This window comes from Colletotrichum lupini, chromosome 1, assembly GCF_023278565.1.
Source record: "Colletotrichum lupini chromosome 1, complete sequence".
Taxonomy (NCBI): Eukaryota; Fungi; Ascomycota; class Sordariomycetes; order Glomerellales; family Glomerellaceae; genus Colletotrichum; species Colletotrichum lupini.
Genome location: NC_064672.1, coordinates 1,397,273 through 1,421,440, shown reverse-complemented (window position 1 = coordinate 1,421,440; position 24,168 = coordinate 1,397,273). Strand labels below are relative to the sequence as shown.

General features: G+C 54.3%; 9 protein-coding genes across 9 annotated transcripts; 4 read left to right on the top strand and 5 right to left on the bottom strand.

Moving 5' to 3' along the window:
• Nucleotides 1–880: 880 nt before the first annotated feature.
• Nucleotides 881–3,859, bottom strand: CLUP02_00390 (arid/bright DNA binding domain-containing protein; the record flags this gene model as incomplete). The annotated part of the gene is made up of 3 exons (XM_049279440.1): nucleotides 881–934; nucleotides 993–2,839; nucleotides 2,896–3,859. The coding sequence occupies 3 exons, from the start codon at nucleotides 3,857–3,859 to the stop codon at nucleotides 881–883; spliced, it is 2,865 nt and encodes a 954-aa protein (XP_049135397.1).
• An 879-nt stretch (nucleotides 3,860–4,738) lies between these two features.
• Nucleotides 4,739–6,812, top strand: CLUP02_00389 (uncharacterized protein; the record flags this gene model as incomplete). The annotated part of the gene is made up of 3 exons (XM_049279439.1): nucleotides 4,739–4,966; nucleotides 5,016–5,126; nucleotides 5,178–6,812. The coding sequence occupies 3 exons, from the start codon at nucleotides 4,739–4,741 to the stop codon at nucleotides 6,810–6,812; spliced, it is 1,974 nt and encodes a 657-aa protein (XP_049135396.1).
• An 86-nt stretch (nucleotides 6,813–6,898) lies between these two features.
• Nucleotides 6,899–7,072, top strand: CLUP02_00388 (uncharacterized protein; the record flags this gene model as incomplete). Its single annotated transcript, XM_049279438.1, has 2 exons — nucleotides 6,899–6,910; nucleotides 6,974–7,072. 2 exons carry the CDS (start codon nucleotides 6,899–6,901, stop codon nucleotides 7,070–7,072), a joined length of 111 nt encoding a protein of 36 aa, XP_049135395.1.
• A 643-nt stretch (nucleotides 7,073–7,715) lies between these two features.
• Nucleotides 7,716–9,257, bottom strand: CLUP02_00387 (uncharacterized protein; the record flags this gene model as incomplete). The annotated part of the gene is made up of 1 exon (XM_049279437.1): nucleotides 7,716–9,257. The coding sequence occupies one exon, from the start codon at nucleotides 9,255–9,257 to the stop codon at nucleotides 7,716–7,718; it is 1,542 nt and encodes a 513-aa protein (XP_049135394.1).
• Nucleotides 9,258–10,297: 1,040 nt separating this feature from the next.
• CLUP02_00386 (HECT-domain-containing protein) lies at nucleotides 10,298–14,811 on the bottom strand (the record flags this gene model as incomplete). Its single annotated transcript, XM_049279436.1, has 4 exons — nucleotides 10,298–11,766; nucleotides 11,823–14,068; nucleotides 14,133–14,516; nucleotides 14,654–14,811. The coding sequence occupies 4 exons, from the start codon at nucleotides 14,809–14,811 to the stop codon at nucleotides 10,298–10,300; spliced, it is 4,257 nt and encodes a 1,418-aa protein (XP_049135393.1).
• Nucleotides 14,812–15,289: 478 nt separating this feature from the next.
• On the bottom strand, nucleotides 15,290–15,949 carry CLUP02_00385 (uncharacterized protein; the record flags this gene model as incomplete). The annotated part of the gene is made up of 4 exons (XM_049279435.1): nucleotides 15,290–15,416; nucleotides 15,483–15,582; nucleotides 15,640–15,808; nucleotides 15,929–15,949. The coding sequence occupies 4 exons, from the start codon at nucleotides 15,947–15,949 to the stop codon at nucleotides 15,290–15,292; spliced, it is 417 nt and encodes a 138-aa protein (XP_049135392.1).
• A 155-nt stretch (nucleotides 15,950–16,104) lies between these two features.
• Nucleotides 16,105–20,434, top strand: CLUP02_00384 (zinc finger protein Yan; the record flags this gene model as incomplete). The annotated part of the gene is made up of 8 exons (XM_049279434.1): nucleotides 16,105–16,250; nucleotides 16,365–17,899; nucleotides 18,254–18,330; nucleotides 18,389–18,617; nucleotides 18,653–18,760; nucleotides 18,799–20,133; nucleotides 20,256–20,345; nucleotides 20,406–20,434. 8 exons carry the CDS (start codon nucleotides 16,105–16,107, stop codon nucleotides 20,432–20,434), a joined length of 3,549 nt encoding a protein of 1,182 aa, XP_049135391.1.
• A 47-nt stretch (nucleotides 20,435–20,481) lies between these two features.
• On the bottom strand, nucleotides 20,482–22,165 carry CLUP02_00383 (uncharacterized protein; the record flags this gene model as incomplete). Its single annotated transcript, XM_049279433.1, has 2 exons — nucleotides 20,482–21,319; nucleotides 21,417–22,165. The coding sequence occupies 2 exons, from the start codon at nucleotides 22,163–22,165 to the stop codon at nucleotides 20,482–20,484; spliced, it is 1,587 nt and encodes a 528-aa protein (XP_049135390.1).
• A 690-nt stretch (nucleotides 22,166–22,855) lies between these two features.
• Nucleotides 22,856–24,130, top strand: CLUP02_00382 (SRP40 domain-containing protein; the record flags this gene model as incomplete). The annotated part of the gene is made up of 1 exon (XM_049279432.1): nucleotides 22,856–24,130. The coding sequence occupies one exon, from the start codon at nucleotides 22,856–22,858 to the stop codon at nucleotides 24,128–24,130; it is 1,275 nt and encodes a 424-aa protein (XP_049135389.1).
• Between the last annotated feature and the right edge of the window lie 38 nt (nucleotides 24,131–24,168).

The following is a 24,168-nucleotide window of genomic DNA, read 5'->3' as shown; positions in this document are numbered from 1 at the left end:
AATGACAGCTGTACCGACGATCATCGCGGGAAACTCAACGATCGTGGGACTCTCCCTTCTTCCAGGGATGGAGCTAGCCACACTACCTTCCTTACCTTGGGGAGGGGGGCAAATGCCGACGGGAGAGAAACAAATCAGCCTTATCGTGAGGTGGACCTCAAACTTTCCACGACGTGTTGAATTTGAGTTGGTCGGCCCCCCTTCTCCACAGCGGGAAGGAAAAACGCACAGGTTCTTGGCTGGTTGATGGTGTGCTCGTTCGGGGGGGGGGGGCTCCACACTCACGATACTTCCGAAAAATCCTAGGGGGTTGGTTAGCAGGCAAGCAGGCAAGCAAGCATCGTGGAGCTAAAAAAAAAAAAAACGGAGGGGACCGACCTGGGAAACCAAGCGAATCCACACTCCCGTCATCCGGATTCAACTCCGAATGAGAGACCGTGCATTTTGGGGCTGATCACAGCAAAAAGGCCTTGTTGAAGAAGAACGATGACACACAATCTTCATAGTGATTTCCAGAGGCGTTTCCTTGATCGCAATTGATTCTATTCTACAGCTTGGGGGGAAGAAAACAAAGTCGTTATCTTGCTTGCTAATTCTCATGGCCGTTCCTCCTCAACGCCTGGGTATTTGCCATCCCAAAAAAAGTACAGTTTTTATCACCCGTTTTCCCACATTTTGTGCTTGCTCTCTAGTCCGGGACACGATGCCATCTACCGCAGTTTTCCTCGACGTTTTACAGTCTCATGGCGTCCACGGTCGTGTATCAAGGCCAAATTAGCCCCTTGTCGCCAGACTGGACCCAGAGCATCTGCCCAGTCAGGTCTCTGCAACGTAACACCACGCATGGCGCATCGTAAGTAGGCAGGCTGTTGGAATGCGCCTACAAATCTCTTTCCGACTCGGCGAATTCGATGAGGGAGAAAACGTGAGACCGCTGTGAGATTCCGCGTCAGTAGCCATAATGGGGATAAGTAGCAGCGGAGAAAACTTACCAGAACCTTATTCTCGGTCATAATCTCGTAGAGACGGGGAAGAACGTTGCGGAACAGGCGCTCGTTCCAGCCACCAGCCTCACCTCCAAGCTCATGCTGCTTGAGCAGATCCTCCTGAGCGCTTGTCTTGACCACATTGCGGGCAATATTGCGAAGAATCAGCACCGCGCTGAGAGGGATGCCGGCTGCTTGAGGAGGAGCGGCGGGGTTTTGCTCGTCGGGAGCCGTGGCAGTCTCTTCAAAGTGAACCACAAGACTGTCACTAGGCTGGGGTCCTGCTTGCGCCTTCTTCTCGTTGATGGCGATGCCGTTGAAGCTCTGGCAGCAGTGGGTTTGAAGGTGGTGGCCCATGAGGGCGAGCTTCATCTTCGTAGGCTTCTTGTACTTGGTGCAGTCAGCCCACTGGCATCTCACCTCTTCCTCCTTGTTGTCGAAACCACCCTTGTCATTCCGAACCCACTTGAGATGGGTAGTAACGACATGCTTCCACATGGTCTCCTTGGTTCCGAAAAAGTGACCGCACTTTTCGTTGGGTCGACCAGAAGCCGAGTCCCATAGACAACGGACAAAGACCCGGCCGTCTAGGCCCACAGGTCGAAGTCGACACTGGATTCCGCGGATAATGAACTTCTGCTGAACCTGGCCGGGATTTCCAGTGCCGGCCCACACTTCAGCCTTGGAGCTCTTATACGCCGCACAGCTGTTTCTGATGAAGTCCGCCGGAGTGATGAGAGGCTGGTCAATGGCCTGCAGAGCGGCCTTGAAGGCATTCTGGTACGCCTGCCAAGCTGCGATTTGGGTGACAAAAGAGTCGTTGACTTCCTCGAAGAAGCACTTGACCCACTGGTTGCATCTCTCCGGCTCTTCTAGCTTCAATAGATCCTGTAACAGGTCTTCAGGCATGGCGGCCGGGTCGTTGCTGGTGGCCGGTTTCGGCGCAGGCTTCAGAACCTCTTCCACCTGGTATCGTCTAGCATTGTGCGAAAGCAGACGAACAAGATGATGGATCAGGTGCTCGCAGTTAAGAGACTTGACCAAATTGTCCACGTTGCCGACAACCGCAGTGTACTGGTACAGGAAGTCGAGGCAAGCATCCTTGAGCTCGTCGTCATTCAGAAGCATCAGCTCGCTAATCTTGGTCAAGATAGCCGTAGGAACCTTGTCCAGCCTGTTGGTGGCTTCAAGATTCATCGAGATACGACCAAGTGCTCGAAGAGCCGTGAGAATGATACCCCGATCGTCGGAGCCCTTCAGTTGCTTCATGAGGACCTTGTAGAGGGGATCGCGAGAGTCAATCTCCAAGTAGGGTGTCAAAGCCTCTGCAATGTCCAACATTTGGTGCTTCAACTCAACCAACCACTCGTGCTTGGGGAGACTCAAGACAATGCAAATCAGGTCTTTGATCGGCAAAAACTCAGCCAAGTGTGCAGCATTCTCACGGAGCTGTGACATGTTCCTGAGAGTCAAAGCAGCCTCATTGACGAGGACCATCTGATCAGATAGGTGCTCAGGTACAATGAGTTCGTTGACTTCCTTTGGCTCCAAACTGTCGATACGTTCCAGAATGTCCTCGGTTCCTTCATTGCCATCGAGGGTGTCGAAATTGTCGGCGGCGTTTTGCGAAACCCAGGAGATCTTCCACTTGACATCATAGAAAATGCTGCCAATCTCCAGAACCTTTTCGACGAGACCTTCGCTGAGGCCGGGGAAGCCTTCGAATTTGAACTTGTCGTGGCGTTCATAACTGATCTTGACCAAATGGTAGAGCGCGAACTGCTGCTCTTCAAAGATGGCAGAGCGCAAAGCCATCAGACAGCGAATGTAGATATTTGGTCCTTCGAATCCAACTGAACACAAGTTAACGGCTTGATACACTTTGACGAGAGAGTGAGGATGTCTTTACCTCCAGGATAGGGTCCACTGCGGCGAGGAGGCTCCAGGAGGGAGCGAGCTACATGTCGGCGGCGAGCAAATTCGGCCGGATTATTGCTTGGTGTATCGACAGGGCGCATGGGGAGAACGTGCTGCTGGTTCGGTGGCTGAAGCGAGCGGGGAAGGTAAGACTCAACTGATGCCGACGTGTTGTCTGGGTTGGGCGGATTATAGCTGCCGCTCGGTCCACGCGGTGGAGCTCTTGGTTGGTGAGGAAGAGGCACGGGAGTGTGCTGAACCTGTTGCGGTGTTCCATGATGACTGCCTGAATGGCCGCCTGGGGTAGGAGTGTTGAGGTGGCTCGGCTGTTGGCCAGAGACGTGGCGAGTCGGCCTAGCAGGGCCTGTATCGGGTTGAAAGATGACTCTCTGGGGCGGTGCCTCGCGTAGGCCACGAGAAGCTCTCACGCTGGATGTTGGTGCCGCATCTGGAGTCGGGCGCTCTCGTGTAGGGGTGCCATCATCGCCAGAAGCCGCGGCAGAGTCAGCAGCCGTGCCACTGTCGCGCTTCGCTCCACGGAAGTTCTCTCTGGTTCGAGACAAAAGACCACCACCCTTAGCAGAGACATCCTCCAAAATGTCCTTTGGTGGAGGTTCCTTGCCGTGGAAGAATTTAATCTCGTATGCAGCAAGGTTTTTGTAGTACTTCTCCTTCAACGAGAAGGCAGTTGAGGCAACGTTGGACGAGTGGATGCCGAGCTGCTCCGCCATCCGGCGCCAGGCCAGCTTCTCATCAGACACCTTATCATAGCCACCGTTCGCGCAGATGTGGGTGAAAGTCTTGTAGAGGTCGAGATATACCGGTCCGACCTTGGGCTCGGCCTCTAGAGTAGTGCCCCGCTCCTGGTGGTAGGCCTTCAGCTTGGCCATGAAATCCTCATACTCGGGGGTTCGGCTGATAGCATGAAGCTCGACCTCAGCTTCTTTGGGCGCCATGATGGGTCGGTCGATCGAGCAGGCTGCTGTTTCCCTGTTAGTGGACGCGCAGATGGAATTGTACGTTCGGGGTGAGGCAAACTGACGGGCAGCCTGCTAGCAAAGTCGGGTTCACTGGTTCGAGATCGTAGCCCGGTGTGAGGCTCGCAGAAGAGCTTCGAGTTCTTCTACAGGACCAAAGTTGTTGGAGAAGGTTGCGCGAGGTGTTGCGACAAGAACTGCCTGAATCTGTGTGTTGTAAAACGCGTTGTCGACTCCCAATGGAAGAGGGTGGGGATGAAGTGTGCTCTTGCGCAAGTTCAGGGCCCTCTGCGATCAGTAGTGATGCGCCGGGACAACCAACCGACCGTGTTTTGCCTTTACGCGACGTTGAGAAATCCCTAGTAACCTCTGCGCTTATCTTCACGTGACTGCGAGTTCAATCTGGTGGTCCCTGCGCTAAAGGTACCACTTAAATCCCGATTAGGATCGGGTCCACATGAGCTGCACCTTCCATCTGCAGCTCGAGGCATGGGTGAAGACTGGAGAGAAGCTAGACCCTTGCCCCGACTGTCACTTGCCTACTCTCCAGAGTCAGGGTTCCTTCCTATTTGTTCTTCAGGGCAACCACCATTCAACCTCACTTGGCCTGTGACTGTCTCCAGCCCACTACTCAACCCTCATATGGAGTATTCGTTGATCATTGCTTTGCTCTGCTCAATCCATCCAAGAACCCTATCACCAATGAAATGCTATACACCCCTGCCTCATGTTACTAATTACACAGTTTGGTGGTATCGATGACTTGGTCGACCTCGTTTTCTCGAGCTATAGGTATACTTGAAGGTTCTACTTTTAACACATATTACCATCAGAAGCACGGCTCTGTGTATCCCGAACATGCCACCCAAAGTACAGAAACCCCAGAACTGGACGTTCACACTGATCCATGCGACAATCTCCGAGAGACGCCACCGTGAGAAAGACTGGTTATGCACCTCCAGCGTCGAAAATGCCGTCCTAAACTTGAAACAGGAGATACTTCTCGCAGATGCTATGGGATCCCGAGGCAATGCCAACAGAGAACCAAACCATGTTCTCATTGTGCCGAGACAGGGGGCGCAGGCTGTAAGTCGCCTCGTAGTCTGGACAGCACGCGCTTATTGACAGAATGTAGCTCAAGCTCGGTCTTGGAAGTCGAGATGGAGCTATTCCAAGAGACGCCGACTACATGCTGGGCTACTGCCCCGGGGCCAATATCTTGGTCATTAGAGAGAGCCTTCGTAGCGTACGTCCACATTCTATGCTCGTACCGGGGATGTCTGCTGACCATTTGTAGGTCGATCAACAGATCCGTCTAAGATTCAAAAGCCAGAGTGATAAAGACCAAGTACTAGGCCTTTTTCAAAGTCTCGGCTTTCAGGCCAGACCGATGCAATCATCTCGTCGCCAGCCCACTCCACTGCAGCAATTTCGGTCATCCTCGGTTGCAGGCGACTTTCAAACTTCTGCTGCGACCCAGCCCTACTCCTCGAGGCATAATGCAAGTGCGATACGACAAGAATACCGAGGTCGGCTGGGGTCGCCTCCGGGGACACAATTTCCTTCGGAAGGAAGCCACTCGATACCTCGAGCCAGCAGTGTAGCTGTGCAGATGTACCGGCCTTTAACGTCCGTCAGTCAACGCGCAGGGTCTGTTCACCAGTCTTCAAATGGATTTGAAAAACCTTACAACTTCAGCCGATCTCGCACTGCATTCACAGAGATGCCGAATGAATACGCATCGCAAACAGCTCCGTCGAATACAGAGTACAGGTTCGCGGTCTCTACACCTTCTACATTTGCCCAACGACGGCCATCAGTACGCCCACCGCCAGCTTCGCAAGACTTCCGTCATTGGAATCTCAGCCCATCAACCGATGAAGTCACTTTCGCCAAGTATGACGAACGAACAATAAGACCTAGTTCTAGCACCCAGATTCAAGACATGCTTCCTCCCCGCCGTCAGCTTCCATTCTCAGTCGGAAGTAGGGCAGAGAAAGAGGCCCCTGAAATGGGTATTACGCAAATGGGTACCACGCACCCAGGGACTCCAGAGCCCAACCAAGACTCCCAGGGTGTGATTAAACAGGGAAAAATCCTCAGACCTCATACATCGGAAATCGAACCCGCTAAAGTCCAAGGATCGGCGGAGCGAGGCAACGGAGCTCAGACGACCAGGATCAACTTCGTCAAGAGAAAAGAAGCTGGTATGATCGACAATCCATCTTACAAGAAGCAAAAGTGTTCTTCCCAGACGACGTTGATTTCCACATCACCGATCCCGCTGCCAGCCATTTCGTCTGCTCATTTCCAACGCAGAACACTGTCACGGGCTCCAGGCCTGGCTACCAGGCATGAACAACAGCCATCGTCAGATGCTATTGAGAATGATGGTATCAAAGTGGTAAAAGATGCGGTTGATTCTGCATCGGTGAACAAAGCGCAATCTGCAGAAACTGATGTTGTGAGACACGCCCAAGGTACAATTGGCAGAGGGTCGTCTAGTGTGGATGCGCCTCCGACGATGTCGGTGGAAGGAGTCGACCAGGCTCCACCAATCCGTGCCATGGTACCAGTACAGTATACAGATAGAGTCGACGCCAGCCTCGATTCGCCACGGCCGGTATTGACGAATATGGACCATGGCACACAGACTGAGCCTATTCCCTCTGGCTCCTCGGAAAAGACGGAAGAACTTTTCATCGCAAGATTCAAATTGATGTGGGACATCAGAAACTTACACCAAACATCTTTTCATCGTTTGCTCGACACTTCCAAGCCAAATCATCGCATAGACGAAAATAGAATTTTGGAAGATTTGGAGCAAGGTGCTATCGATCTCTGCCAGGTCGCGATTGACCGCTACGGTCCTGAAGTGGGTGACATACCGTATGAGAAGCTCCTGAAAGCTATCATGGGTCCGAGATACTGAGCGAATGTGATGTTTAATGAGTCAAGATCACCCCTCGGGGGCATATGATTTAACTTGACCAGAAGGATTCTGAGCGGGTCGCAATAATGGCATATGGTGTGCGTATGGAAGATACTACGAATTGGAGCCAGGTAGTTATATCACATCATGGTGCGAGCCAGTTAATGAGAAAGAGAGAATTGTGTGTCCTATGCTATAATGGAATCATTGGTTCATCTCTTGACGAAGATTTGCGTACCACCGTGGAGCCATCTCTCTGATGATGAAATATCTTTCAGGCTCGCGAACCCAATGCATATCCTTCGTCCTTCGCCTTCTCTAATACTGTCCGTTGACGAGAGTGGCGGTATTCAACTCGGCAGTTCTCAATACATCGCAATATCCCCTGTTCTTCGTGTCCTTTAGTTCTACACCGTCCTCTAGACTCTCGCAATAGCTGTGGCCTAAGGCTATTGGTGTTGTGTAATATGTGTTCCTGCCAGGTAGTGATGAAGGGCGATGGAAGTTAGAGTTCGACACCGGCCCATGACACCAGCCCATGACACCAGCCCATGACACCAGCCCATGACACCAGCCCATGACACCCGCCCATGAAATCCTCGCTGTCTCGATCTCTCCCATGCAGCCATCATCATCTTGCATCGGTCTACATCACATCCATCTCAACGGCTTGGCAGTAAGCGATCCAGAAAGTGAACCTTTTGCGTCGCAGTATGGTGAACACCATCGACTCCATGGTGATGTTCAACTCCGACGGCAGCCTCGACAACGTCCCTTAATCCTATGCTTACTTATCGAACATTGGATTCTGCGAACATGAGCCGGATCACCACTACTCCCATTCAAGACCGTTTCAGGCGGTCAAGAATCTCTGGGAGGAGCGCAACGACAATGCGGCATCGTTCACTCATAGTGATCCTTCTCATTCTCGGGCGATCTAAGCTCCACGACGGGCAACTCTTCATCATACTCGGTGCCCGAGTAGTCGAAGTCGACATACATTATCCTTTCGGACACTCCGTTGACCCAGCGGGTGAGTGTATACTCCGAAATCAGGTCAGGTTCGGGCCGATCAGAAAGCGCGGGAGGCGAGTACCTGCCCGAGCCGTTTGGAGAGTCCCGAATGAGCGTGGTGCCGTCCAACGACCATATGGTGACGGTGGTGGCATCGCTGTCGTCTGCTATGGCGATGTCGGGATCCGGGTAGTATCCCTCGTCTGAGGAAGAGTCGCTGTCGCTGTAGTATCCCATAGCGAGGTCGAAGTCCTCGGAGTCGTCCTCGTATTCGCTGTTGTATACAACGAACCTGTCATCGACGGAGTCGCCACTATCGGAGGAGCTGTCGGTTTCAACAACTTCTCTATAGCCGAAGACGTTGGTTCTGGTGTCTTCAACATAGTCGATCATGTGAACATCGCTGTTTTCGACATAGTCGAACATCTCGATGTCGCAGTCGATGCCTCCGCTATAGCCGGCCACTACGACGTCCACATTCTCGTCGTCGTACTCGGCCATCTCGACATCAACGTCCTCGCTGTGGTCAGACATCTCGACATCATCGTCTTCGACAAAATCAGCCATTGAGACGTCGTCGTCTCCGCTATAGTCGGTCATCAAGATGTCCTCATCGTCATCATCGTCCCCAGAAGCGGCAATGGGAGAAGCGTCGACCATGACGATATCGCCGTCCCCAGGGAAATCCATGGGAGAGATGTCAACCATGATTATATCGCCATCCCCAGAAACGCCAATGAGAGGCACGTCAATCATGGCGATATCATGATCACCTTTGGAGCAGTCACTACCGGACTCACTATCGAAATAGTCCGCGCCAGAGAGGAAAGTATAATGCGTGTAGCCGTCATCAGAGTCGCCCTCGCTCTCGACACACTCCTCCACCGAGGAGTACCCGCTATCTGACTGCCTGGAACTCCAGGAGCGAGACCGGGCGTACCTCACCTTCGGCCCGGGCGAGGAACGGGGCCCGCTCCAGAGGCCGACATCAGACTCGTGCTTGTAGCGAGGTGAGTCTGTGTCGGGGCAGATGCGGTACTCCTCGGCGTCCGGAGGGTATTCGTCATCGACGATACCCTCGATAGCAGATGAAGATGAAGATGAGGAGGGGGAGGAGGAGGGGGAGGATGGGGTGTTACTCTTGCTCTTAGTCATGGCAATCGCGTACAAGACTGGAATCTGCCGCTCTGCGTTGAGCGGGGCGTCGACGCCGATTCTGGTGCTCCAGCTACGAGATCTACGGTACTTTGCCTTGGGACCGGGAGAGGAGACGGGGCCGTCTGTGAGAGTGAGGGTCCAGTCGCGGCGACGTTTGGCGATGCGCTGCTGAAGGTCCACGGTTGAAGCTGGCGCGCTTGGTGAAGTGATGGCGGCTGTGGTGGTGGCAGTCTCCAGACCGGACTTGTTGACGATGTTGCTAATGGACTCCATTGTATCTCTTGATACTCTGATCTGAGGTCAAGGTTAAGAGTCTGGCTGCTGTAAGGCAGTGCCTTGTGTAAGTGGCTGGGGGTGAGTGTGATATAGCAGATGGATATAGCAATTCCTCAAGATGAGAATGTGTATGTTGTACTGGGTAGTACTCAATGAGGGCGTGATTGGAATGAAGAGTAGGATGTATCATAGAAAGGATGCCAGTAATGATAGGAAAGAGGCTCTTTCTTATAGGATTTTTATCGCGGGATGATGCGAAGACCGGGCAATCAGGGTTCTTAAATGACTTCGTTCTGCCACGTTTCTGACTGTTGAAGCCATCGGAGATGGGTCCCCGGGACGGCCAAAGTGAGCGAGTTGTCGTGAGTTTTGAGCCATAGAGGTCGTTGGTCCATCAAACCTCGCACTTCCCACGGTTCACTTTAGAAGAGGCTTCCCGTCCAGTAAGGGCAGTGCGAAAGAAAAGCAAAATACCCTCTCACTCTGGACGAAAATGGCGTCTATGGCAAGGACAACGAGATGTTCCATTCATTCGTGAACCTGGGAGGATACCAGCCATCCCGGGTTGGGTTAACGGATCCCCTTACGGAGATAAATTCCATGGACAGCAAGGTTTCTCTGAGCTTGGTTGAGGATTGCGGATATGTATTGAAAGCCTGGGAATTATGGTATGGAAAAGTCAAGGCGCTTACAGCTGTGTGTCGACCAGGTCAACTTGACAGAGAAACCCCCGGTCTTGTCTCTCATCATACCATGGCTACTGGATTGATTCCGATGGACGAGGAAGAGCCGAGAGGTCTGGAATTGGACCGCATATCAAACCACATGAAATCGCGATAATAAAGTCACCATAGCCAAGAGAACACCATGAACAATCAGGGATGCAGAACCTCAATATTCTTCTTCCCAATGCAAGTAGTGAGCGCCAAGGATCCCAAGCCCGACGAAAAGCCCCATGTCTCTTCCGTGCCCAGATACTTTTTTGTTCCGCTAATTCTAACATACAACCAACTCCTCGCGCCCCCAAGAAAGCTCGCTCAAGCAAACCCAAAGCCTTGCGCGTTCTCCAATGCCATGGAAAGCCTCTCTCTCAGGACATCTTTATCTTTGTACTCTGGCAGCAAAAGCGTACCGTAACACGTGTACGCGGTGGGCAAATGTCCGCCCTCGCCCTCCTCTTCACCGTTTCTTTGCACGACGAATTGCATATTCTTCATGCCACCGACGGGCACACGGTCCGACGCGGTGACGAACTCCAGCAGCCGCCTCTTCATCTTCTCGTCGTAGCGCTTAACAATCGACCAGAAGTCTCGGACGCCGCGGTGAGTCGCGTCCCAGCCGACATATCTGGTGTATCGGCGCAGTTCAGAAATGTCAATCTCCTGGACGCCCTCCACGAGTGATTGGAGGAGTGGCGGAGTCAGGAGCCCGAGTGCCTTGTGATGTAAGCAAGCTCGGAATCCACGCTCGAACGCTTCGTACTGCGGACGAACGGAGACATCCGTCAGGTATTTGATGTAGTCGCTGACGTACGCGTTCCTGTTCTCGTTGGTGACGAGCGGAGCATCCTCGGGATTCCCGTCCACAAGCGACGTCTCAGCAGTCGCCTCGAACTGGGGCCAGCTGTTAGCCTTCCCATCCATCTCCCGAGAAATGGGCTGTCCAAACATGGACACGGAGAATTCGTATGTGCGTGCGAAGACGTCTTCGACAAGACCCTGTTTCTCGTCCCATTCAAGTAGTGTCGTAAGTCCCATCGCGAGGTCTGGCCATCCGTCGGCGATATGATGCAATTCATCCACAGGCTCGCCCAGGAGCTTGCGGTAAAGGGCCTTGGGAAATGTGATGGGCAGCGTCAGGCCGTTATAGACAGCCAATGACACCAACAGACCAAGGATCTCAAATTTCCAGGCTGGTACAACGGAGCCCGGGACGAACCAGGTCATGCGGGTCCTATCGTCGACCGTGAAAGCGCCATGATCGGGGTTGAGGCACTCAGCAACAGCAAGGCGGAAGAACTCCTGTTGAACTCCGCCCGAATCGAATCCCTCTTCGCCACCTTCCTCGCCAAGATGGATCTTGAGCGGTCTATGCAGCTCTCTTGCTTCTCGCCGCCAGAGTTGATCGAAAGCATCTCTGATGACGTTCTTACGACTAATCTCGAGGATCAAATACTTTGAGGAGGCTGTCTTCAGAAGGTCTTGCAGAACAAGCTTGTGATGGGGATTGGTAATGAGGCCTCCAGGAGCAACGATCGCCTTCATACGTGTTTGAAGCGAGCTCGATTCCTCATAGCTTCGGCTCATCTTCGAGAAGTTGATGGATCGGAAATAAGACACCAAGGCAGATGGTTCGAAGATGAAGGGGAAGTCCAATAGGTGCTTCTTCTGTCTCGAGGAGGTATGGGTGAGCCAGGCGACAGGCATATTGATTGAGTCCAGCCTCTCGGCAAAGTAATCCACGCGGAATTGTATGTCTCCAAGAAGCAAGTCTTGTCGTTTTTCGTCTGGTGGGGCGGTCAGTTGAATGGGAAATCTCACATGTAATGATTTCAGAACTTACACATAGCAGCAATCAGCGACAACGCTCCACCAAAGGAGCTATCGTATGAGATTTCAGGCTGGCCGTCCCATTGCTGAAGCATCACCGTCTTGGCCCAGTCTAGAAGTAGCGTAGAAACCCTGGACTCGTGGCCAGCTCGCTCGAGCTGGCCCACCCCAGGAGTGGAAGATGAGTACGAGTTAAGTAGGTCAAGTTGGGACAGAAGGGGTCGAAGGGCGTCGAAGTCCTCTTTATTGTCCTCGAGGTTGTCATCTTGCGCAGCCATATCTGCAAAACACCTACGCGCGGATATGGCGGTGAACAAACGCCTCGCCAGCCGGAGTGCCAGATCGTTTGAAAAGGCATCCTCATACAGAAGGCAGAGCCAAGCTGGCTGCCGCGCGAGGGCACCGCTTCCGGCGAGAGCTAGTCCATTAGAACGTATTCGAGACATGTCGAAAAGGATTCGGGAGTCTGTAATCAAAGGGGCCGCGGCCACCAGCGCATGGAGGCATATCGATAGGAGCTGACCTGCTTCGACATTGGCAAGAGATCGATCGGTTCGGCGGAACATTCCGGCAGCGGGGGAACGAAGGGATTGCAGTGACTTGGGTGCTTTGAACAGGCTCCCAGCTGCCATCCACAAACTGTGAAACACCAGGCTTGGAGCCACTCGTGTGAGTCTCAGCATGCAGTACCATATGGTGTGGGAATCGAGCAGTTCGTCGTCCTTGACAAAGGATGCGACTAAACTAACGGGGTCGCTCAAGATATTGAACAGACTTTGCTCAATAAAAAGCTTCCACTGTCTCCGGAGTCTCTTTGGGTAGGTGGCTCGGGAGCTCTGTTTCCTCTGCATTCTGGAAGCCCGGTCCTTGAGTGTGGTGTACGTGCTGGTAATCCTTGGGGGATCAAGGAGGTGGGACTCTGATGTACCGTCATCCTGGAGAATGTCGCACACGAGATCAACCACCTCCACGTTGAGTACTGTCAACGATTGTGGGAGCAAGCTGTCGGCGATCGATACCTCCAGCGGGTCTTGATTCTGTTTCGAATCTTCGGCGGAGTTTGCAACCCGCAAAGGTTGAGCTTCTGAGACCGGCTCATGGGAAACTGGAGTTTCTGCTGGCTGTGGTGGTTTGCTGTTGGCGTGGTTTGTATTGGGTATTGAGTCTGGTTCTTGAACAATCGTTACGGCGTGGCTTTGAGGCGGTACATTATCAAAGAATGATGGTGTCGAGGGTATTTCTGGAATGGCGTAAGGGTTAACGTGAGACGCTTTTGGTGGCCGCAGTGGTTTCTCATAAGCTCCTCCGTTCATCCTTGGGGAGGACAACCCGGACGTAACGTCTTCGGGCAGTGAAGATGTCGGGTATGGCTCGATGGAGAGTTTCCTACTAGGCTTCGAGTTGGCCCGCACCCTAGTGCTTGAACTTCTCTTGGGTTTATTAGGCCGTGAGCTGGGCATCGTTGCACTTGGGTTATGCAGTGTCTGTGACCCCTGAGCGAGGACTGCATCCGATCCTTGTTCCGTGGTCGACTGAGAGACTTCGCCCAAATCTCTCGTATCTGCCTGTGTCAAGGGGGGCGTCGACTGCAAAGGCGTCGACAGGCCTGATGGATTACGGAACATTTGCGGTTCTTCTTTGGAAGGACTTTGTGTCGCCTCTGCCTCCAATGCCGCGACTTTTTGGGACATGGCATCCAGGCCAGCTGGCGTGAGCCATTCCAACATCTTGAAGGCGACGGTCCCAAACACATTGGCTGCGAAAGAACGGTAATCCTTGTTGACAGGTCGTTCGGCAACCTTGAATGGAGGATGTGCAGTGCCTGTTGCCGCATCGAAATGCGAGCGTTCGTGCGTGGCGGATATTGTTGCTCGACGACCAAGTTCCTCGGTACCCTGGGTAGCCCTCATGGAACTGCCATCGCCATTTACCCTGCAGCCCGAACCTGACTTCCGCCTTCTACTATCGCCTGATGTACCGGATCGCTTCGAAAAGGGGTCGCTGAATGCTGGAGGCGCGGGGTTGGAGGAAAATATGAGCGAGTTCAGGGCGGCCGGTGTTTCTTTCGGGGGATTGAGGTAGGGACAGAGCCCAGTCTCTGGGTTGTCCTGGCTGGCCAGGTACACTGCCAAGGTCCTTGCGCTCGTGATGTTATATCTGCGTATTGGCGCTTTGCCTGCGACACGCTTGCGACAGGAGAAGCAGGTCGAGGTTGTGCATGACTTGGAGTCACATCCGTACCGTAGCTGTTGGACGTACCTAATCAGGGGTTTGTTAGTATGGAGGACACACAATGGAGGCTGAATAACAGTTGAAGACGCACGTTTCTACGAGAATCTGGAAGTTATGCCGGCGGCTGGCGCGGTGGATAGCGTAGACGCGCTTCGGGTTCTCTATGATCTGTACCATATCCTTCAGTTCGGCCGGCGCATCAGAGGGCAGGCGCGCGAGAGGCGCATCTTCCCAGAGACCGGCTAGAAGTTCAGCATCGAGGCCGGTTTCGGTCTGAGGGCCCTTCTCAGGGCGGCGAACGTCCCGAGTCATGTCATCCGGATGGCGAGAGTTCTGGGGTATCTGAGGTCGAGGTTGGATGAGGTAGCTGGCGGCGTACAAGACCAGGAAATGCGCGCGGCAGGGAGCGGCTAGCGAGAAGAGGAGTCGGACAGAATCAGAGAGAACGCAGGGGCGGTTTCGTTGTCGTGGACGTCTAATGGTACACGGATATTACAACCAGTAGTGGACAGTTGGACTCAATAGAAATATGTTGGTGATGAATGAACAGCCTTGACCCGATGACGGGCAGTGGGGATGGTAAGTAGGTTAGGTGGATTAGGATAGCTCAACGTCCCGGTCGTCAGTGTTGGAGGAGGAACTGGGCACCGTATGGCCACGCTATGAGGCTCGGCGACGACACGGTGCGATTCGACGAAAACGGGGCACGGCTTCCGGGGTCCTTCTGAAAGAGTGGATACGGGAAGCACGGGAGCAGGCAAATCGAGCATGGAGGATTCCGCAGAGGGTCCCAATTTAGCATGCGAAATTCCACTGGCAGACGCGCAAGTTGCGATCAAAGGACGAACCAGGGCAGGGTACCTACTCTGGGGCCTGCATCTAGCACCTACGAGGACGGATGCCTCGTGGTGTTTCTGACATCAGCCGCAAGGTTGCCGTCTTCATAGTTCAAACGCCCATTCCAGTCTCGGCAAGGTCGGCGGTTTCTGCCTCCGACTTTCCTTCCTTTTTTTTTCTGGACCCAGCAGAGGTGCCCGCGCCGCCGTCGCCGCCCGGTTGACCCGCTCGAACCCCTCCATCGTTGTTCATGACGGGCCGATGTTTTGCAGCCAGCGCGTAACGGTGAATTAGTCATTCGAGTTTCCATACAGTAACTATTTCTCAGTGTGGCGACGAGGGTTCTTCCAGTAGTTTGCAGCAGTGTGGTGGGTATAATGCAAGTATTTTTCTGGTCCTGTAGTATCTTAGTCAAGATCTTGAGTGTTCCGTCAGGATCATATCCTGGCATTCGTACTTGTTGGGCTTCAACTTTGTTGTTAGCCATTCATCGAGATGCTCGAATCGAGGCTTGCATTTGAGGCGCAAGCCCAAGCGCCTATGATTCCCCACGAAGATGTAGGTACTTCCATGATAAAGGCTGTAACTCTAAAAAGCGCGGGACGGCGACACCTTAACCCCAAAACGGTGACAAGTAGACTTGCTGGTGCTTGCGGCGACAGTTTGCCCCCCTAGGTACTCGGTATCCATGCGACCTACCTCATCTTTCTTGATATGTCAGCCGGCGAGACAGAACAAGACAGAAGCCAAAAAGAAAGCACCAGGCTTCTCAGTCGAGAGTCTTTGCAGGTCCGGTGCTTCGGGAAGGAGAGAATTAGTGTACAGGCCCCCACTTGACAGGGCAGCAACTGCCAGGAACATGCTAAGGTAAGGGAAATCTCGAGGCTTTCCAGTGGTACAACTTCTGAGGGACAGCCCAGCCCAAGGGCCCTAGACTGCAAGTGACGTGCCTATCACGTCCCTCCAAACCCCCGCCTAATCCACTAAAGCCCTTGCGAATTTTCCCTTTTAAAAACATTTTCCCCTCCATCCCGCCAGAGTTTGACGCACTGCACACAGAGGGACGCCCATCTTTTGCCTCCTTCATCTCTCTTTCTTTTGCGCATCCTGCAAATTCACGTTTGCGCGCAACAAACCTCCCTATTCCAAACAATCAAAAATATACTCAAGCAACCTCTGAGACAAAAATCAAGCAAAACCCACCACTTTCGCACACGACATTCACCATGGCGAGCGTCGATGTTGCTGCCCTCGGCGCCGTTCCTGCAAATGGAGGGGCAACGACGGCTTCCCACCCCTACACCTGCAACACCTGCTCTGTTGCCTACCGAAACATCGACCTTCAGCGAGGCCATATGAAGAGCGACTGGCAGTATGTTACTTTCATTTCCCTCCTTCCCAGAGTAGTTCCTTCTGTTTTCTAGGCCCGGCTTGTCGTCTTGTTTCCGCTGTGTTCCGCCCAGACCAACTGACATCATCTACCCAGCCGATACAACCTCAAGCGCAGAGTCGCCTCCCTTCCTCCTATTGCCTCCGAGGTCTTCAACGAAAAGGTCCTCCAGGCTCGCGCCGTTCAGACCGCTGAGGCAGAGAAGGCTCTCTTCGAACGTTCCTGCGACGCCTGCCAGAAGTCGTACTCGAGCGAGAACGCCTACCAGAACCACTTGACGAGCCAGAAGCACAAGGTCCGTGTCGCTGCTATTGCTAGACGCAAGGGCGGTGTTGCCGATGATGCCAGCTCCGTCATGAGCTCCACCTTCTCTCTTGGTGAGCCTATCGCCGTCGATAAGGAGAGCGAGTTGGATTCCGAGGCCGAAGAGGAATTCACTCAGGTCGTCGAGGGCCTGAAGAAGACCAACATCCACGAGTCCCACGGCGAGCGCCCCTCACCCGTCAAGCGCCCCTCCAACCCCCACCTCTCTGCTCAAGGTCAGCGCGAAGACGTTAACATGAACCGCGACTCCGAATCTGCAACCCCCGTGCAGTCAAAGCCAGAGATCGCTTGGACCATCAAGTCCTGCTTGTTCTGCAACTACGAGTCGCCCAGCGTTTCGCTCAACGCCAACCACATGGAGCGATTCCACGACATGTTCATTCCCGAGAAGCAGTACCTTGTTGATCTGGACGGCTTGCTTCAGCATTTGCAGGAACGCGTCCACGATGGTCACCAGTGCCTGTACTGCTTCAAGACCAAGAAGACGGCTTTCGCTGTGCAGACTCACATGCGTGACAAGGGCCACTGCAAGATTCCGTACGATACAGAGGAGGTTCAGCTCGACATTGGTGATTTCTACGATTTCCGAAGCACCTACTCTGATGGCGAGGACTCAGACGAGGAAGAGGACGAGGCCGATGAGAATGGTGGAGCCAAGTTGGGTCTGAAGCGCCCGACGAAGTTGGTTGGGGAGGACGGCGAGGAGGTTGAGGAGGGTGGAGATGATGGCTGGGAGACGGACAGCTCGGCTTCTTCACTTGACTCGGATGAGCTGACGGCCTTCACCGCGGACGGCAAGTACGAACAATTCGAGCGCCTCGACAAGCACCCTCATCACTCTACCAACGATCCGCGTGCCCGCCACCAGGCCGATGGCTGGCACTCACACGCCCACAAGCACACTCGTGCTGTCTTCTACGACGAGTACGAGCTGCACTTGCCCTCTGGCAAGGCAGTCGGTCACCGCTCTCACAACCGATACTTCAGACAGAACCTCCACAACTACCCTACCGAGGAGGAGCGCGCCGAGCGTCTGGCCATTGAGGCTGGTTCTGGCTCGGGCGATGAGATGGATGTTGATGGTAGAGAGGTCGCCACCACCGGCGATCGCAAGACTCGCAACCGTGCCATCGCTCGCAGAGATGCTGCTGGCATGGCTGGTGCGTCTGACAAGCAGAAGCGCGTTGTTAGACAGGAAGAGGTCAGAGGCCGGAGCACCGCCACCCGTCACCAGAAGCGCTACGACTACGGAGTCAGCGAGAAGTTGAACAACCAGAAGAACTTCTACTACCGCTACCAGGCCGGTGGTTGATCAACTCGCCAATCGATTCTGGATGAACAAGGCGTTGGACGGATTGATTTTGTATTTTGCTGAATTACATTGAACCTTCAAGGGAATGGGCATGCATGATGAGCTTTGATGAACCATGCATAGGGAAGGTAGAACAAAAATAGAGGCCATTATTGCCACAAGATCGCAGAGACTTTGAAGTGAGATGAGTTAGTTGTGACAACTTGTTCGATGTAGGGGTGGCGACGGTGGGGGTTTGGCGATTAACTATGCATATAACGAAACGTCTATATGCGTTTGTTGCATTATCCTAAGCAAACTCGGACCTTCACACACCTTCCACCATCCCCTGAGCTCTCCCATCCACAAGTATCATTCGGCACCATTGGCAATGAATATCAAATTTTCAGAACAATAATCTGGTTCTCATATTTGGCTCGTGAAAATGTTCAAACACATATGCAACTGCCGTGCCTTCGCTCAGCGGCCGCTCCTGACGTCGCAGCGATGGATGAGCAGCAGACCGACTTACAACGCATGGCTACCCCAACCAGATGCTGACGGTTGGTACGATGGGCGGAAACACCCAAGACGACTGGAAGAGTTCGACAACGGGAAGACTCGCGCAAGGGAGGACCAGCGCGTACGGGCGAACACTAGGCTCTCGCCCCCATCGCGGTCGGGCGGTACACCTGCTAGACGGTCAGGCAGCGACTTCAGCTCAAGAAGCTCTGGTGATGCGTCTCGTAACGAACGTGGACGGGATGAGAGGTTCTTAACATCCTTGTCGAGGAGGAGTCCTCCCCGGCCAAGGAGGCCACACAGGGACGATGGACCGCCGGCACCCAAGAGGAAGGGTGGCGGTTTTGTACTAATGGTGAGTTGAAGCATTATCACTCTTCTTTCCCCAAAAAGGTTTCATACTCGGAGGGCCCATACTGATATCCAGCCAGCCGAAACTATCTCAAGAAGAACTGGACAAGATCAGCAAACCCAAGGACGTCTGGGAAGCCAGATCACTCTACTTCGTCCCCCCCAAGAGATCAAAAGAACACCAGAAACCCATCCGGCAACCCAAACCGCCAAAACCCGAACCCTCCCGAAGGAACCGCGACGCAGCAGCCATGATCGCCAGCCCAGACGCCATCAAAGCAGCAATCTCAATCTCAGAAAAGGACCTCCGCCTAGCGCGGAGACCGCCCCCGCCGCCCCCCGAAATCGAACTCGAGGGCGACGGCGGCAGCCTCGTCGCGGACCCCATCGCCAACGACGACGTCCTCCCGCACGCCCTCGCCGCCCGCTTCTTCCTGTCCCCGCCCGCGACGTTCCTGTACTCGGCCTTTCGGCTGAAGCACCACCCGCTCAACACCACCACGCCCGAGATCTGCGTCGTCGGCGCCAGCAACTGCGGGAAATCGTCCTTCATTAACGCCCTCACCGGCGCGGCGTCGCTCGCGAAAGTAAGCGATCGCGCGGGCAAGACCGTCTCCATGAACGCGTACGGCGTGGGACCCTTGACGGGCCTTCCTTTCCGGAAACCAGTCGCCTCCCCTTCTTCTTCCTCGTCCGAGGGCGGCGGCGCCACAAAGGAAGAGAAGCCAGAACACGGCATAATCCTCGTCGACACCCCCGGCTACGGCTACGCCTCCCACGAAGAATGGGGCCGCGAAATCGTCGAATATATCAACAAGCGCACCATGCTCCGCGGCATCGTCCTCCTCCTATCCTCCGAGAAAAAGGTATCCGAAAAGGACGCGCAAATCGTAAAACTCCTCGCCGACGCCGGCCGCCCCGTGATGCTCGTCTTTACAAAAATGGACAAAGCGCTCTCCCGTAAGGCGCGCGAGGAAGGCGGCATCGCGCAGCGGTTACGCGAGGCGGAGCGCTGCTTCGCGAGGACGGGGTGGGATGGCTGGGTGAAGAGGGTGTACATCACCGCGGCGCGGATGGAGCGCGATAAGAGCTGGAAGGTGGATGAGGGGACGCGGAGCGGTGCGGCGGGGATGGCGGGGGTGAGGATGGGGGTCCTAGAGTTGGCGGGTGTGAGGGAGTTTGTTGCGCCTGAGAAGGCTAGCAAGATGGTCGCTCAGCGGAGGGCGGCGCAAAAGTCGCAAAAGACGCAGGACAAGGGCGGGGAGGAGGAAGAGGAAAAGAGGCTGGAGCCGGGTAAGGCTTTGGAGAGTGATCCGGCGGCGTGGTCTGGGGACGTGGTTTCGTTTGAGGAGCTGGAGAAGAAGTTTGGGGACTGGAGTTCGTGAGCGGCCGGGGGACGGGGGACTTTTTGTACGATCATGTTTGTAGGATAGTGTGATGTGATTGAGTATATTGGAGAAAAGAGATACCCTCTAGAGAGAAATGCAACTCATCGTCAGTACGCACGGATTGGGCACGCGAGCATTTCACTCATAAACTTCGGGAGACCCCAATGATGAACCAACGCTTCGACAAGTTCCATCATATGGGTATTCTAACTAAGACAAAATTGCAAAAAGGCCTTCGTCGACCATGAGACATTCCCTGAGAACTCCTTGGTTCCTCCGTTTCAGTATGAAATCTCAAGTGAGTGACACGAAAATGGTGCAGACTGGTTGTCCACTACTACTCCTTCTCCTTCTCCTTTTCCTTGTCTCCCCCCGCCCCTGAGACGGTCGAACGCGCCGTGCCCGGCCTGCTAAGCTGCCGACGAATCTTCTTCGCGTTCTTCGACTCAAACAGGCTCTTCACCCTTCTGAGACGCGCCCAACGCTCCTTATCCTTAGCTTCTCTTGACTGTTCGTCCTCATCGCCAGCTGGCTCGGTAGCAGCGCTCGGTGAGTCGTAACCCCCTGGTGTCAAGGGTGCCGCAGCGCCCCTCCGAACCGGCGTTGAAGGCACCGAGGCACCTCTATTATGCCACGTGGACCTGTTCTTCGGCCGGTCCTCGAGCGCTCCGCGAAGGTAAGCGTCATTCTTCAGTACCTGCGTCAGCAACTTCCAAGCCGCCAAGGTCGTGTCTGAGCCGGGCTTCGCGCTGCCTAGACGTTGCGCCACAGGATTCTTCCAAGGGCAGAAGAAACGGTGCTCCTTGACTGGATCAAGATGATCCATTGGCGCGGGAACGAGAATCTCGCCGTCGGCGCTGACCTCCTTACTCTTGAACATCCAAAGGCCCAGACGTCGCAAGCATGTGTGGCAGGATGCTGAATTTGGCACCGCACCGATGCGGGGATTCGTGAGACCCTGCCACCCCATCATTGCCAAAGCCAAAGCGACTCTGTTTGGCTCCTTTGGATCCGGAGAGTCCTTGGTCGGCGGTGGGCTTGTGAAGAAGTCTTCCGGCAGCTGGGCTAGGACGCTGTCGATGATGAGACCCTCGGGCAACCTCAAGTTGAATTCATAGGGAAGGAAGGGTTTCCTGGCACAGAGCTCGTCGTAACGTGTCCGCAACGCCTCCATACTTATTTTGGCATTAGTTAAAGACAGCCGGAGCAACGAATCTGGGAAAGTTAGGTCTTAGTTCCGTCAATAGAATCTGTAGATACTTACTATCACACCCCTGTTTTCTCCATAAACATTCCTCCAGATGTGCCGTGACAATAAGATCGGAGTATCTTTCTATTAACGCTTCCTCTGCTTCACCAATCAGTTCTGAGTAGCAACGAGGACTGGCAACCATGAACCTACCGACGTCCGATGCCACAAGGACAGGTACCTCCTTGCCGTCAACTTCGCGTTTGTTGAGCTTCACAACGAGCTCCTTATTGCAGAGTGAACACCGCACACGGTCCTTCCCCTGGCATACCCATCCTCGCTTTGCCCATTCAACTTCGTTCACTGCATCGGGTTTCGGTGTCCAGTCTGTAATCTCCTGGAACGATGCTAGTCTCTTCAGGAGCTCGTTTCGGTCGCTGGGTGCAAACTTTGGGGCGTGCTTGATTTCCGTCACGTTGGCAGACCTTGGAACCCACTTCTTCAGAGATACGTTCGAGAAGGTTGTCGTCGCACCTGCTCCGGTAGCACGAATTGAAGGAGAGCTGTTGATCGTAGCGGCATTCTTCTCGGTCAGTGCTTGCAGGCGCCGACGCTTCAATAAGATATCCTCTTCAATCGACATGCTCGGTTTTACAGAGGTATCGGCCGTTGTGTTCGTGTTTGTAGAATTCGTGTTGGAGGGCTGGAGGGAAGTCGTCGACGGACGAGGGGATTCGGAAGGCAAGCTCGTGGTGTCGTTCGATTTTGTAGAAGCGGATGATCTACCCATACCCTGGATGAGGGCGTTGAACTTTCGTTTGGTAGCATTCATTGTCGCTGCGTGTTTCGATGAAACCGGGGTGGTGGATGTAAGGAAAGATGTCTGATCTGACCTGGCCCCAGGCGCGAAGATCAAAAGACCAGGAAGAAGACGACGACGGACAAGGTCGGTTGGTTTGGTTTCTTGTGAAAGCTCGGATTTGGTTGTTTAGAGAGGCTTTCACTCAGAGTCCTTCGTCATTTGCGGTAACTGCACCATTTGATGGATTTCCCAGGAAGAGGATGGCGCTCGGTCGCTAGTCGAAGCCTAGACGCCCAGCTTTGCGAAAGTCAACAAACGGCCAGTCGCTGATCGGGCAATGAGCTGGCCACCCCTGTCGCGTGGATGCAAGCGCTAAGGTACGAGGCGTGGCAACGGGTTACCACTGGCGTACCTCAAAATACGGATAAATGCATAGACCAGCTTCATGTATATCGACTGATAAGATAAGAACTTTTCGCAATGAAAGTGAGAGGTCGGGAAGAAAAAAAAGTTGCGAGCAGGGATCCCGACACTAAAATTTTGGAGACACCGATCCGCCGGCGCAGAGATCCCACAGAAATTTTCCCAGGTGAGGGAAGACCCAGGACGATTCCATTCTCACCGAGGAATTTGCGACTCGCCGGCTCTTTCCCCCTCCACTTACCTTGTCTTTTTCTTGCCCATTGCGACGGATAAGAGCCATCTTCTGGCATAACACACATGTCTGCGCCTCCACCTTGGCTATTCTCCAACAACTTCACAAAAACCAATAACGCAAGCACCCCTACGGCTTCCGCGACAACGCAAACAGACAAAATGGGCAAGGTTAAGAAGTCCGAGAAGAAGGTCAAGGCTGAGGCCACCTCCACCAAGCAGGCTCCTCCCGCCCAATTGATGGACCTCGTCGACTCCTTCCTCTCCGAGAACGCCTTCACCTCCGCCCACGAGGCCTTCCAGAAACAGCGCGCCAAGAGCGGCTGGAAGCCTTCCAAGAAGGAGGCGGCCCAGACCAGCCTCGTCACCGTCTTCCAGACCTGGCAGACTTCTTCCACCGCTCCCACCACTAGCGAGAGCTCTAGCGACAGCAGCTCAAGCGAGGATGTGGACATGGCCGATGCGGCTGCTGCCGCTGACAGCGACAGCGATAGCAGCTCCAGCTCCAGCTCCAGCTCCGATTCCGACTCCAGCAGCGACAGCGAGAGCGAGGATGAGAAACCCAAGCCCGAGGCCAAGCAGAGCCTGAAGCGCAAGGCGCCCGAGTCCGACAGCAGCAGCAGTGATAGCAGCAGCAGCAGCGACAGCGACTCCTCCTCAGACGACTCCAGCTCTGAAGACGAGGCCCCCAAGGCCAAGAAGCAGAGGGTCAAGAAGGACGACAGCAGCTCCTCCTCCGACTCCTCATCCGATTCCAGCTCGGACAGCTCCAGCGAATCTGACTCCTCCTCCTCCGACTCAGACTCTTCCGACAGCGACAGCGACTCTGACTCCGACTCTGATGGCTCTGAGGCCGCAAAGGTGCCTCTTCCCGAATCCGGCTCCGATTCCGACTCCTCTTCTTCCTCTTCCGATTCGGACTCCGACTCAGACGCAGACACCAAGAAGAAGGCCAAGAAGGAAAAGGCACCCGCCGACAGCGCCTCCCTCTCCTCCGCAACCCTCGAGAAGACTTCCCCCGAGCTCAAGCCCGCGACCTCCACGGCCGCTGACCCGCCTCTGCCCCCCGACCCCATGACCTACCGCGCCAACAACCGCGGCGGCAAGAAGGAGAAGAAGGAGCCCAACAAGCCCTTCTCCCGCATCCCCGACGTCGTCTACGTCGACCCCCGCTTCGCCAGCAACGAGTACGTGCCCAACGACTACTCGCAGCGCGCCCACGAGGACCTCATCGTTACCAAGGGCAAGGGCTTCACCAAGGAGAAGAACAAGAAGAAGCGCGGCGCCTACCGCGGCGGCTTGATTGACATTTCTAGCAAGAAGGGCATCAAGTTCGACTAAGGTCCGCTGTCAGCCACGGTTTTCTTGATGACACATGC